Raw genomic sequence first — 13,305 nt, 5'->3', positions numbered from 1 at the left:
AAGGGCAAAATTTCCCGCGGATATTCCTTTGTCCGTTGCCATTGCCGCGGCGCCGTGACGACGAGGAGCACGAGCCGCATGATGCCGGGGAGTTGCCAAATCGTAGCTTTGGAGGTGCTGTCGCGGCACTGGACCTCCTCCGCAGGTGCGTCGCACCTCACAGCGACGCTGACAGCAATGCGGCCTTACAGGCTATTGAGAAACGTGTGGCGATTTCTAGCGAGCCAAAGAAACAGCAAGCCACTATTAGAGAATTTTTAAGTCCTAAGCGCACTCTGTGGAAATAAATTGTCTATAGTTGAAGCTGCATTTTTTCATTCATTTTCGGAGCTTTCCTCACTGTTGCGTTTTCCCGGCTGTTATGTTTTTCTTCCCCGGTCCGGTGAAAAACGTATAAACGGGGTTCCACTGTAAATGGCAATAGGGTCTTAAGCAACCTTGTTTTCTTTTAGAAGTTCTTGTCACTCAGGATCATTATTCAGCATCAAGTCTGCTGTCTGTGCCGACGCGGGCCGTGAAAAAGTGATAAGTGCCAATTAATGAAAGTTGCAAATCCACGATCATTCACGGAATACGGTCATCACGTAAAACGGTCAAGCTCTACAGTTGCCACATGAAAATGGCAAAACATGCTGATGTGGTGAAATTTAGACAGATGTGCACAGCAATGAATTCACAAGCTTTACTGGGCACTTGCTAAATTGGACACTATTCCGTCATAGCATACCTGCTTTTGTTCCTAGAACTTCTGATAATTTGGCATTCTGGGCAATCACCCCTAAGCTTGAATAACCTTTATATAACATTTTTGCTGGATACCCCAACCACATCCCCGCATTGTAACTGTGGCTACATTATAATCAAATATGGTACATTATATGTTTTACAAAAAGCAGCTCCCTGCCAAATGAAGTGGTAAAAGATTGCGTGTGCTAAAATAAACTGCGGCAGATCGCAAGTTTGCTTCTAACTGGCGAAATTTAGAGGGCCGCTTCACCATACAAAGGCAGTAGACAATAGTAAGCTTAGCTTGGGAAAAACAAGATCATTCTTCAGTGCAAGTTGTATTCAGTGTGGGCAGAAAAAGATATCTTCACTGGCATGAATCATAGCAGAAGGCAAGGTTAATATACATGGACGAGTTCCTTAATGCTACTTTTCAGCCAATTCTTTGTTGCATCAATATGAAGGGAGCCTTCATACGAGTGGTGCAAGACCAGAGAATTCTGGCAGAACCCATCTCACAATGAATGATAACACGATTAGCAGCGAAACAATATAGCAACCCGCTGTATTGCCAACGTCGAAACTTGTCATGTACGAGGCGTGTGCGGGCCGGGCCTCCTCACTTACGCTTCCCAATGGATACGCTGCGGCACCTAGGGGTGCTGCCACAATGTCTGCATGCGGTGCACGTGTGAATACATATATATTCAGACAAGGTTGTCTGCATGTATATATGCCGCGTGTTTAATTCTGCCTAGCACTGAAGGCCTCCACATACCCAGCAGCACATACACCGTGACCCAAGTTGGCATGAAAGAGGTTCACTGAAGAGCGCCACATACCGAGTGACCCAAGTTGGTCCAAGGGTTGGTTTTGAACTCGGTTCCCTCAGCACAGCAGCCGGATGCTCTACCCATTAGACCATGGACTACCCAGTGACCCAAGTTGGCGGGAAAATGGTTAGACACACAAACAGATGGCTACTGGAAAGTGTGCGAAGTATCCCAAGAATGCTAATACCAATGACATGTTTGGTGAACGTACAAATGACCCACTCGTCGCACAAGTAAGCATGTGATGTGCTGTGGAATATATTGCCACAGGAGGCATCAAATGAAATGTTTACAGTAGTAACGCATGTTTGGTGTCTCGGATCCATAGTAACACTTCTCATTTTCAAGAAATGTGTCATTAGCAGACACTCACCTTTTTTTTCCCTTATCACGAGTGGCTAGCATGATTGTTACAAACCGGTTAGAGTACAAGCAGTGTTTGAAACTCAAGCTTAGGCTATTTGAGCATATTATTATGACCAGATGCCAAGGTTAATATTTGTTGGCAGTCATGAGGAAAGGTGAAAAAGTGAACAGGGAAAAGAACTAACTGAAAGCCCAGAAATGCTTACTCATTGCTAAATGCTTGAGCGGCAAATTGGTTCAAGAGAGACTTCCCATGCCTTCGGTTTAGGCTGCTATAGAAGAGATATCGGTGACAAAAGGAAAAAAATAAAAAGGCTTTCTGGCTTGAAAGTGCCACTGAACTAGTTTCACATTTCTTCCACCCCGATTAATAGGTCAATAACCTGAGGACTGTGATAGCATTGCTTTGCTCTTCAATTTAGAGCCATATCTAGCACTTTAACAAATAGGCTTGCCCAATGCCCAGCTTAGATTGAGAAACTGATTTCCCTCACAGGGTTTAATGTTTAAAGGGTCCCTTCACTAGGCCCCATTGAGAGTTTTAATGATACATGGGAAGTTATAGGGTGCCGTCTAGACCGCATTTTACCAAACAATTTTCAAATTGTTTCATTATCAGGGGTCGTAGAAGTAACTGAAATACCACGCTGCCAGGAGACAAGATTAACTTCCTTGAACTCCTGCCTCGAATAGCATGCACAAGCCATCTCTCCTCAGCCTTCTCCCATATTGGAGACGAGGGACCACATTACAGCACTTTCACTGTTTTGCTGCACGGCGCACTCCCAATGGCAATATGGTGCATTTTGCATTGGTCAATCTACAGAGGTCACTTGTCATAAACGATAACATTGCAGGCACCGCGTCTTTTGTAGAGGCCTTTGAATGTGTGACCTTGACTCTCTGAAACTGGTACAGCGCAACATAGAAAGGCAGGAACAAGCCGAGCCGGCCAGATAAAGGAACAGAGCGCTGACTTCGAACTCAATGTGTATTCAATCGGTATTCAATGAGTATTCAATTGGAATACAATCAGAATACAATGTGTATTCAGTCAGCGCTGTTCGTTTAGCTGGCCGACTTGGCTTGTTTCCTCCTTTCTATGTTGCGCTGTGCCAGTTTTAGAATGCAATGCCAACTCGACCAATCCTCAACCTTAGTGAACTTGACTCTCTGGCTGGAAAGTGGTGTTCCCTCAAGAGGAAGGGCATGCGAACTTGAAATTTCGGCCATGTCCGTACTGTGCAGCCATTCACTACTTTGCAGGCAGGATTGTCACCATGTGATCTACACACCAAGCTTTCCTGTCTTCAATGCCCAAACATGGCGAGAGGCCTTTTAAGGCAACAGTGGCCCTGCGAGAAGCACCGTGGTGGTCTCCAAATTTTCACCACCTGGACTTGTTGTGCACTTAAATGCAAGTGCAAGAGTTTTGCCCCTTCACTTCCATTGATATGCAGCTACTGTGGCTAGGGATTGAACCAGCGACAACATGCTCGGCAACAGTATGCCTTAGCCAGTGCCGAGCTGCCACAGCAGGTTAATGGGAGAAGTGCCTAGATGAAGCGGCACAAAGGCAAAGACATCGCGACTGCTGCAAATTATTACCTCTCCCAAACACCTCTCTTTCACACATCGTCTCGCAGCCCGAGCGAAAATACTCCATGCATACAGCACTGTACTCAAACTTGTACTTTGGAACAAGCTTCTTCAAGGCCTAGATTGCGCTACAATTTATATAATTGAATAATTAGCGACAATTTATTCAGCGATGCCGCACAGCACTTGCTCCTTGTGATGGTGGATGTATGTCTGATAGGTCAACTCGCACTCACCTGCAATCTGTTCCTCTGTGAGTTGGTCAGCCTGAACGAAGAAAGCGAAGAAAAAAAGATCACAATATGTAGTAAGGTCTCGCATTGGGCAAAGATACAAACGCAATGTGCACGACATTCAAGATTGATTGGCTAAAGCAGCATGCGCTTCGAGAATGGCCTCTAAGTAAAGCACTGAAAAGCCCAGGGAAAAAAATTTAGGCAATCAGTATTTATACACAGAAGAAAAAAATTGTCCTTCCAATGTCTGCTCTTCAATGGTATCCTGTATAAGGTGCAATAAATTGTACACATTCATTATATTTGTGATCACAGCCTGACTTTGGAATTTTATGTAGCCCTTACTAAGGGGGAGGAGGAGAGGGCGGGGCAGAGTCAAATTTTGATTTTCAACAGTTTATGAAGAATTGGCTTTCGAATTTTCCTACTTTCAATTGGCAATGCCGGCACTGAACAGTACCGAAGAGTCCTGCCACAAATTGCTTTGTTCCATTCAAAACAATGGTTGAAGCTTGCAAATGGCCAAAAGCCTGCCTGAGGCAGACGTAAACAGGAACAGATGAAAGCAGAACACAGCGACGTCCTTAGCATGGTTTGCCGTGGAAGGAAACCACAGGGCACATGTTCACGACTACACATTCTCATTCACCCACCCACCCCTTACCCACCCAAACATGCACAGGCCAACACATCCAAGATTTGCGAAGCACACAATTACCCCTGAGCAGGGGTTGTACTGTGCAACGATTATTACATTCTTCTTGCCCATAATCACCCCCTGGCATGAGGCCAAGCCTTTGTTATTGCCAGTATTGGCCACTCACTACTACCAGTGATAAATGAACAGAATTGGAGGAAACAAGTGCACACATATCTGGCCTCAGGATGCATGTTGAATGCAATTTCTATTTAGGCACGCTTACCATACAAATGACTGGCCGCTTGCAACTATTTTAGCCAAACACCAACATGTGAAATAAGGAAAGCACTTATGATGAAAATTTTGAACAGAACAAAGAAAACCGTTCAGGGTCTTGAACCCTATTGAAACTCGCATTAAATATTCAGTAAACTAGATCAGTTGCTGTGACCAGCGTTTAAATGTTTGTAGATATACATGCTTAGAGGCAGAAATGCACTTTCAGTGAATACGGGTTACAGTTCAAAAATTTCCATAGGAGTTTACCAACTTTCATGCCGTTTTTCAATCACTGCTTTTGCAGACAACTTTTTCAGTACACCTTGTTTTACAAAAAGTGGAGTAGTTTCCCAAAAGGCAAGAAAAAATGGTTTCACTGTCCCATGCAAAAACAGAGGAAGCAGTTTATGTTAGATAGGCCTTTGTATTGCTGATGGTGTTGCTATTAGTAACAGATACTTGATCTACTTATTGACAATGACTTGAATTCTCACTGACAGTCTGGGTTTACAAAGGTTAGCAGACCTTAGCAGCAGGTTTTAAATATTGTTCTAGCAATACCTTCTTCACACAAATGGCAGTGCCCTAAGCTACACAAAACTGATTGGAATGAACTGCAGTTCACCAGACTCATACTTTAAGCAAATCAGTGCTCAGAAACTAAGTAGAAAAAATAATGGAAAGATTAAAATATGGAGGAACCCTACGAAGCAAAACAAGCTCTACAAAAACCAAATAAAAGCTCTCAATTCTTGCGCAGCTGTACGACAGGCTCTCCCGAAACAAAAGGCAGCTGTCCCCTCCCCAAGGACGGCCAAATGAAAACCGCTGCACAGATGGCCAGCCCCCGGCTGCACACGTGACTGTTGCGAGACCGGTATGAGGCATGGCACACTGGAGAATGCCTTCTCTTTGTGGACATTGGGATTGTCTTTGTGTTAAACTCCCGAGAACACCCCTACTGCCTCCCTGTAACAAAATTGCAGACTGCCTTTAATCCTTTCTAAAGAAAACTTGGAAACATTTAAATATTCATCGAGAATATAATTAGGTCAGATGCCCGCAGAAATGTATGGAATTGATTTGGTCATGATATTATTGTCGACGCTTGAGAAAATTGACAATCTAGACAGTCGACGAAAGCCACCCATGAAGTCCATTCCAAATACTGCAAAACGACAGGAAAATACAGGATGAAGCGTCAACATGGTCCCCCACTGCATGTTGCTACGTCTTGAGTTGTGCGTTTAGACAAAGTGTTTTACCATGATGTCCACGAAGAGGATGGCGACCTTGGCCACATATATGAAGATGCTTTCAGCAACTGTGCAATATAAATAACTGAAAAAGGGTTTTCACGCTCGCAATGTACTAGTTGACAATAAGAAACAACTTGAAGTGATTACGTCCTGAGGATGTCGAGAGTTTAAGCTTGTCTGAAAACTTCAGATTGCAGATTATAGGAGCCATGAAAGGCAGTTGCAAAGCTGGAAGCAACATCTTCAGACACATTGTGGAACTACAACACGTCCAAAAGACGCGTGTCGGAGTGCTTGTTGAACGACAATCATAAAAGGACTGCATATTAACTACTGTCTCTACGAGTGCTTTACGTCAGCAGTTTAGTAGAATATGGTAAGCCAGTGCTGTAGTTGCATTTGCGTGCTCCGATCAACTGCTTCACAAGATATCACTACCACCATTGTTGCTGCTGTACTGCTTGCTCTCCAGTGACCCACTATTCTGCAAGTGTTAATATTTCACGGAGAAGCCGAAACACTCATGTTGCCTAGTGCACTGCCAATTGTGAGCTAGTTTTGGGCACACAGTGCAGCAACTTGCAAAGACTACAGCCTTGGCAGGACTGCCTAACTTCATGCAGAAACTACAACTTGTTTCTTGCACGTAAAACAACTCGGCAAGTATGAAGGATAGAGAACATGCTAAATCTTAGTTTTGTACTAACATTTCTGATGTGCGCACATTTATTTTGGCTATGTTTGTGCGTGAGAGTTGCAGTGACGGCAATTAAGAGTGGGCCAGTGTACCATGGTGTGCTGATGCACCCTAGTTCCAGAGAACCACAACCGAAACTGGTTCACAGAGACAAGTATTGGAAATTACTTGGGGGCACTCCGACGCTTGCCACAAAGGGTATAAAGAGTCTTGACCATGATTTTAACACGAAAGAATGACGAGTCAGAAATGTGTCAGTACTCCTTTAACTTGGCAATGTGTAGCCAGAAACACTAGGCACCCGTAATGTGAAATTTCATCAACTGCGAAGGAAAACATATGTCGGTAACAACCTAAGAACGCAGTGTCAAGGACACCCTGTTCAATCTAGATGCACCAGCCAATTATGTTCAGTTGTTTCCATAACAGCACAATGCAGACGAACTTTCAACACTGGTCTCGTTTGGAAACCATTCTGGAGGTTCAGTAAGGTAGAAACCTGGACTGGGGTGCCTAAGATAGTTCATATTCTGGAGGACCAGCACTTAGATCGAGCACACAGAAATGAGCGACACACACATTGCACTGACTAGCGACTGTATGAGTGCGTTCCTTGCCTTGAACTAGTTAGCACGATGTGCGTGCCGTCGCTTTTCTGTGTGCTTGTCTAAGCACTGGTCCTCGAGAATCTCGACTACATTTTGAAGGCAAAGCGGACAGCTGTAGTATTGTTTTGTGGGCGAAGGTTTGTGCTGAATCCTTAAGTTGCCCCAGAGCACGTATTGCAGGGCACACGCCTTTCTCACCACTCCTGAAGGTGTTTGTGTGGACTTTTATGCTGCAGTAACAACTAGCCTCCCCCAATGCTAGGGCCTCTCAAATCGACTGACGGAGTTGCAGGGAATGGACGTTGCTGTTTGATGGCTTAGTGTGACAATGTGGCATCGCGTAGTAAGAAAGGGTTAAGCATATTACTAAGTTAAGAATTCGAGGGACATTCCTGGAGGACATTGAACTCTTCTGAAGCCATTCAAAGGCACCTATTTCCACGCTTGGCTTCAGGGGGCAGATGAAAAGAAAGCAGACAAGGAGTATCTCAAAATGCCCCTGATACCAGTGTAAAAGGAAAAACTAGCATTTCTTCAGTGTGCACAACACGCACTATAAGAAATCCATCGTGTCCACTGGGCGGAACATCACCACTGCATACTATGGAGGCGCCACGTGGCGCCTTGGATCCTCGACCATCAAGCGGCTTTGCCTGCGACACTATACTCGCTACGCGCTGGCATTCAACTTCTCAGGCCATCCACCCGCCCCATTCCGCATAACGGCCTTTTAGCAGGAGTGGCAGACGGAAAAGAAACACACCCGGCGCTGCAGCAGACGACGGATCTCAGAATGCCGCCAGCAGACGAAAAAAAAACCAGACGAACCGAGACCGTGCACGGGAGGGGGGCGTCGCCGAGCCGGTTAGCGTGCTAGGCTAGGCCGTGCTTGCGGCGCGAGCGAGCGAACAATGGTTATAATTAGAAAATCCCGCGGCGCGAACGAGTGCGCCCGCGCCAGCGCAATAATACAGTAACACCGCGAGTCCGTCCGGGGAGAGGGAGGAGTGAGAAGGGCAGTGCGGCGGAGAGTGCAAACGCGCGTGCAGGCTGCGACTCCGCGAGGTGAAAGAGTGCGCCGTCCTTTTGTAGCCGGCGAGTACACCAGCGTTTTTTTTTTTTTTCTTCCTCCACCTCCTCTCTTGCTGCGCACTATGGTCGCCGTCCATTTTATTTAGAGGATTTCGGTCACAGCTCTTGCACGCGCCAAGGTGGAGAGAACAATCCCAACAAAAGGACCGCGACGCAGCCGGACAAGGCAGAGGATGGGGTCAACATCTCGCCAAGCCCAATACCACCGCGTGCGCGCGAATTCTGCGAGCGCCGCCGCGACGCCTAGCGGAGCATTTACAGCAGCAATGCGTCTGTGCGCCTGCGTTTAAAAAAAAATGAAACCGGCAACTATCTTGCACGCGGGAACACTGAAATCAAGTGTCACATGATATGCGGCAACGCAAATATAGTGAAAGACAAAATTTGTTGAGAAAAGAAAAAGAAAACGTGGAGCCCAACTTTCACAGTAATTGTCAATTTAGGCAGATGACGCGCTGGAGGTGACGTCAGAAGGGACGACATGGATGTGGCAAAACAGGTGGGATTCGGACGACTTCGCAACTGTCGGCGAACACGTAGTGCATTAAACCATACACCTGGAAATGGTGGCGTTTCATTGAAAGCAACACGTTTACTTTCCCGAAGTGATATTTCGCATTTATCTAGAAGCAGCATTCCGTCACCAACGCAGACAACCCTAGGCGAAATTTAGGCGAAGATCCTGGACGAAGTACTTCAAGTTCGCTATCAGTTCTGGTTCGGACTACGACATTAAGAAGCCACTTCAATATTCTTGGAATGAGCGGCAGAGTACGCTCGATAAGGCGCAAGTTATGGGACGACATAGGCGCGCTACCAAGTTCACCGCACATCCTACGTACCGCGCGAAGCTACAGTGATAAGCCAACTCGAGTGGGCGTAGCCGCATTCCTCACACCTACCGTCGAAAGGCGGTGCAAGCGGGTTTTTCTCCCAATGCTTGCAATACGAACGTCACCCGCCAAGTTGAGCAGCATGGCGCATTTGCGCGCAGGAACACGTAGAAGCCGCCCCGAAATAAACAAGCTGCGTTTAAAACATCCCACCGCGCGTCGTCTGCTCCTGTAGAACTCACCGCGGTCGTTCGTTTTTTTTTTTTTAGTATCCTTCCGCGCAACGAACTACACTAAGATGCGGAAGGCGTAGAAACGCGGTCGCCGGAGGGGAGGGTTGCCGAGGATAGCAAAAAGAGCCATCCTGCGGAACTGAACGCGTCCGCAGCGTCGGTGTTAATTTCATTCATGAAATACACCATGCAGCAAGCACCCAGAGGCTGCGGACTTTGGAGAATCGACCTTTCTCGGGTGGTGCAGAAAATAAAACGGCTCTAATCGGTTTAGCCGGCTGCTATTTGCGCAATGCTACGCAAGCCGGTCGGGCGATATTTTTTTTTTTTCCCGCAACCGGGGGAAGCAAACTCGATCACACGCAGGGCGCGGACTTCGCACGTAACCGAAGTCACGGAGGCTCGCGATCGCAGTACAGTCTCGAGGGTCGGCGTCGAACACAGGCACCGCTCGCGGGCAATTTGGAACTGCACCGTTTAGCTCGCCGCAGTGGCTTGGTGGTTTGTTTTCGCTCACCCGGCATTCGAAGTAAGCCTAATGGGTCGACGGCGCACTGCGGCTGGGGTGCTGGCTCGCACAGTTACGCCGCCGAACACGCATCGCCGACCGCCTCCAAAACAGAAACGCGCACAAAACAAGAGGGACAAACAGTGCAGATCTGCGCGGCTGGTAGCTCCCAACGGTGTCACTGACTGCACATCTCTCTTGCTTTCCTTCCACACCCCTTCTTGCACCCTCCCCGGAAATTAGCGCAAGAAACAGCAAGAGAGCGGATCGGCAAATCTTTTTTTCGGAGGTTGCGCACGCGCTTCGAATTCAAGCTTCGCCGTGCAGTGGCGCCTGACCAGCCCATCACCGTTGGCGAACTGTGCACCGTTGTTCAGCAATCGCAGGCGCGAACGCCGATGCTGTCATCATTGGGTCTGCGGCACCGTAGTGGCGTATTCGAAGAGGGAGGGCGGATGGGGGGGGACGGAAACACCAAAGTCGCAGATGCCCGCATGAGCCTTGAAGACAAGAAATACAGTCGCGTCGACGTTGCCAATAGATCTGGGAGGGTCGAAAAAGCTTGTTTGAGTACAAGAATGGGCTTACCATTGCGGATGAATGTGGATTTCGGAGACTAGCTCGCAAACGGGTATCCGGCTTGGGCACACTCGATTCGACAAACGGCGGACACACTAAAGCGAAAACCTATCGGCCACACGCGGCTCTCGTTTCCAACGTATCGCTCCGCAGCAACACACCTCCCTGCAATGTCACTTTGCAGAGAACCAAAACTGCGCCTGATAGCGTGCAGCCCAAAACACTTACACCTCGTAGTTAATATTCTAGTGGAGTTTAAAGAAAGCACCACCACGTTTTGAAACGTTGTTTGCCGCCAGTTTGACGAACTAATTTTTGGAGGGGATGGTTACGGTGCTGCGGTCAATCCGGTTGACAGCGCTCGCTAGAGGCTGCTGCTGTGCGCGTTGATTGGTCAGCGTTCACCTGCAATGCGTCGCCGCGAGCTGCAGGAGTGTTCGTCTGCTCTGCGTCGCCGGAGAAATCAAGACCATCTCTGCCTGATTTGGATGCGGAAAATGTGCGATTTCGATCCCACGTCACTCTGATAACCTTCACCTGGACCACTCCGCAGCGGCGGACATGAAAGGCTGGAGATTAAGCTAGCGTTCGTTTTCTTTTTTGTCCGGATTTGTGCGTGGTTTCGACCTGTGGATTTGGCGCTGGTGCGCAGCGCGCTGTCGTCTGCTGTGATGGGACGCCATACGTCAGCTGACTGCGCCTAGCAGTCGTGGTGAATTTGGTTTTTGCTCGAACCCTATTCGTGCTTTTTCGTATACCAAAACATAGTGCTACTTACCGGAAAGGCGTTATTGTATTTTCCGTTTCATTTTCTGTTGTGTTGCCCCTCCCAGAATACACGTACTTTGCATGCGGGTTGCATTAACCACGATGTGTAGTACGTTTGAGACTGACAACAGAGGCCATCGAGGGTTGGCTTTTGGCATTTTAGTGAACCGTAAGCGGCGCTCTTTGTATGCATTATGAGCGCAGTTTCCTGTCAGCCGCGCGCAAACAACTCGCGACGTGGCATATGATGCTCTCGCTGGAGCATAAAATAAAGTATTGCTACAAGCAACAGCTTCTTTGAGAGCTTATTTCGCGCTCGTGTGAGTGCCTTGTTTGGTGACATCCCCTGGCCAGTAAACAAGTTACGCCCCGAGCGTATTTCCAAAACAACAAGGTTTGAACTGCAGCTTGCCTGTTTGTATATACCTGCCCGCAAAATCGTATGAGATTCTTTCTCATCAGCCGCGCAGTTTCTCAACGAAATACATATTGGTATTGCAGCCTTATTTATACGCCGTGTAAGGACTACGAAGTGTAAAATGTTGCGTATAGCTGCCCGAATCTCGGCTACTGTTATCTCTTTGTAGTTTTTGTTAGATGAGTGTCTATTTTCGGCAAAACAACAACGGAGGCTTGGCGCCAAATGTGCTAGTAAAGGCTATGTCACACTTCAGGTGAGTCAGGCATGCTTGTTGTGCATTATTTTGGGGGGTGCCTTGGGTTTACCGACAATAGAGTCAAAAGTCGAGAAGTGCTTCGTTCTACGTGCCTCAGAATAACGACATTGAAAGATTTGCGGGGAAGTTGTAGTAATTGGTGTTTAATAAATTAGTAATTGGTTGCTGTAGTGGGGTTGGGTATAAGGGGGGAAGGGAAAGGGTAGAAGGAATAGGAACTATTTACGTATTGTACAAAGCGCTGCGGCATCGTTGGTTTCCCTGACTGCACCCATGCCAACGAAATTTCGGACCGCGTATAAAACATTAAGTCAGTGCAGATACAGTGGAGCCTCCATGCAAATTCTGACGCTTGAAATGCGAGCACAAGCCTCACGAAAGCTCGCAAGAATGTTCGTTTTTGATACCGAAACTGAGGGAAAAAAGTCACCGACGATTACGATACCCCTTAACGCGAAATTTGAGCGCAGCTCTATAGGTGTTTTCATTTCGCGATATATTGGCCGATGCGGAGAATCTATCTCGTGCTGCACGTTTGCAAACGGAGCGAAGTGTGGCGGGATTGCCTCGCTAATCGGGAGACTGCATGAGGCAGCGCGTGGGTGACGCGTGGGCGCGATTCACAGCAGCAGCCGCGGACAGACCTCCGCTCACGCAGCACTTTGTTTCCATACAGACGACACGCGCTACTCTAACGCCATCTCGTAGCCATCGTCGCTGCAAAGCCCGTCTTGCGCGGTACTAGGCTTCTCACGCTTTCGCCATAGCTTCCTCCGCTTTCCCCTTCGTGGTTCCGGTACACTCACCTCCTCCGCTTTCCGCCTCATGGTCCCGCTGCATCGTCTTCCTCCACTTTCCTACTGGCGCTCTCTTCGCTATCGTCGTCTTTCATCCGCGTTCGTTCATTCAACGTTCGCTCGGTTACGATGACGCCAAGGGATGACGCCGACGCAGTAACGGGCGCCTAAGAGCTGCCATCTAAAGATACGCCATTGCCAGACACAGCTGTATGAATTAAGTAACACATAACTTGTAATGCCGGGACAGCGGGTGCATGGACGGTAGCAGTAGTGCCGGTAGCAACATCTTGTGGTGGTTTCTTGAACCACAAAGCATCGGAAATGTGTTTGTTTCATGCTATTCTCGTCGAGGAAAAATGACGTAAGAAAACTACTAAAAATTCCTGATTATGCGGTTTCTGACGCCTTTGCACTAGCAATAACTGAGTAGCACTAAAGCATTGCTGACACGTGTCGCAAGACACTGTTCGACTTATTATTTTTTTTTCCTTTAAATGAGTCTCCTAGATTTCGAAACCCTCCTAAGCAATACTGGCAAGCCTAAATAACTTACTGCGCAGACGGTTCCCGTT

At 47.5% G+C, this 13,305-nt stretch overlaps 1 protein-coding gene across 3 annotated transcripts in view; it reads right to left on the bottom strand.

The window, feature by feature from the left end:
- The window catches only part of LOC139050693 (calmodulin), a 31,412-nt gene extending 18,637 nt beyond the window's left edge, over positions 1–12,775 (bottom strand). The window contains exons 1-2 of one of the 3 annotated variants that reach the window (XM_070527313.1): positions 12,740–12,775; positions 3,761–3,791 (exon numbers count right to left, since the gene is read on the bottom strand). In XM_070527313.1, coding sequence (XP_070383414.1) covers positions 3,761–3,791; positions 12,740–12,760 — 52 coding nt within the window. In that variant the 5' untranslated portion in view covers positions 12,761–12,775. Of the gene's footprint in view, positions 1–3,760; positions 3,792–9,237; positions 9,328–10,497; positions 10,815–12,739 lie in introns of those variants that run through there. The other 2 variants (XM_070527314.1, XM_070527312.1) reach the window with 2 other exon arrangements.
- Positions 12,776–13,305: the final 530 nt, after the last annotated feature.

The sequence above is a fragment of the Dermacentor albipictus genome, chromosome 10, assembly GCF_038994185.2.
Source record: "Dermacentor albipictus isolate Rhodes 1998 colony chromosome 10, USDA_Dalb.pri_finalv2, whole genome shotgun sequence".
Classification (NCBI taxonomy): Eukaryota; Metazoa; Arthropoda; class Arachnida; order Ixodida; family Ixodidae; genus Dermacentor; species Dermacentor albipictus.
The sequence above is the reverse complement of the archived record's forward strand: the minus strand, read 5'-3'. Positions and strand labels throughout refer to the sequence as shown.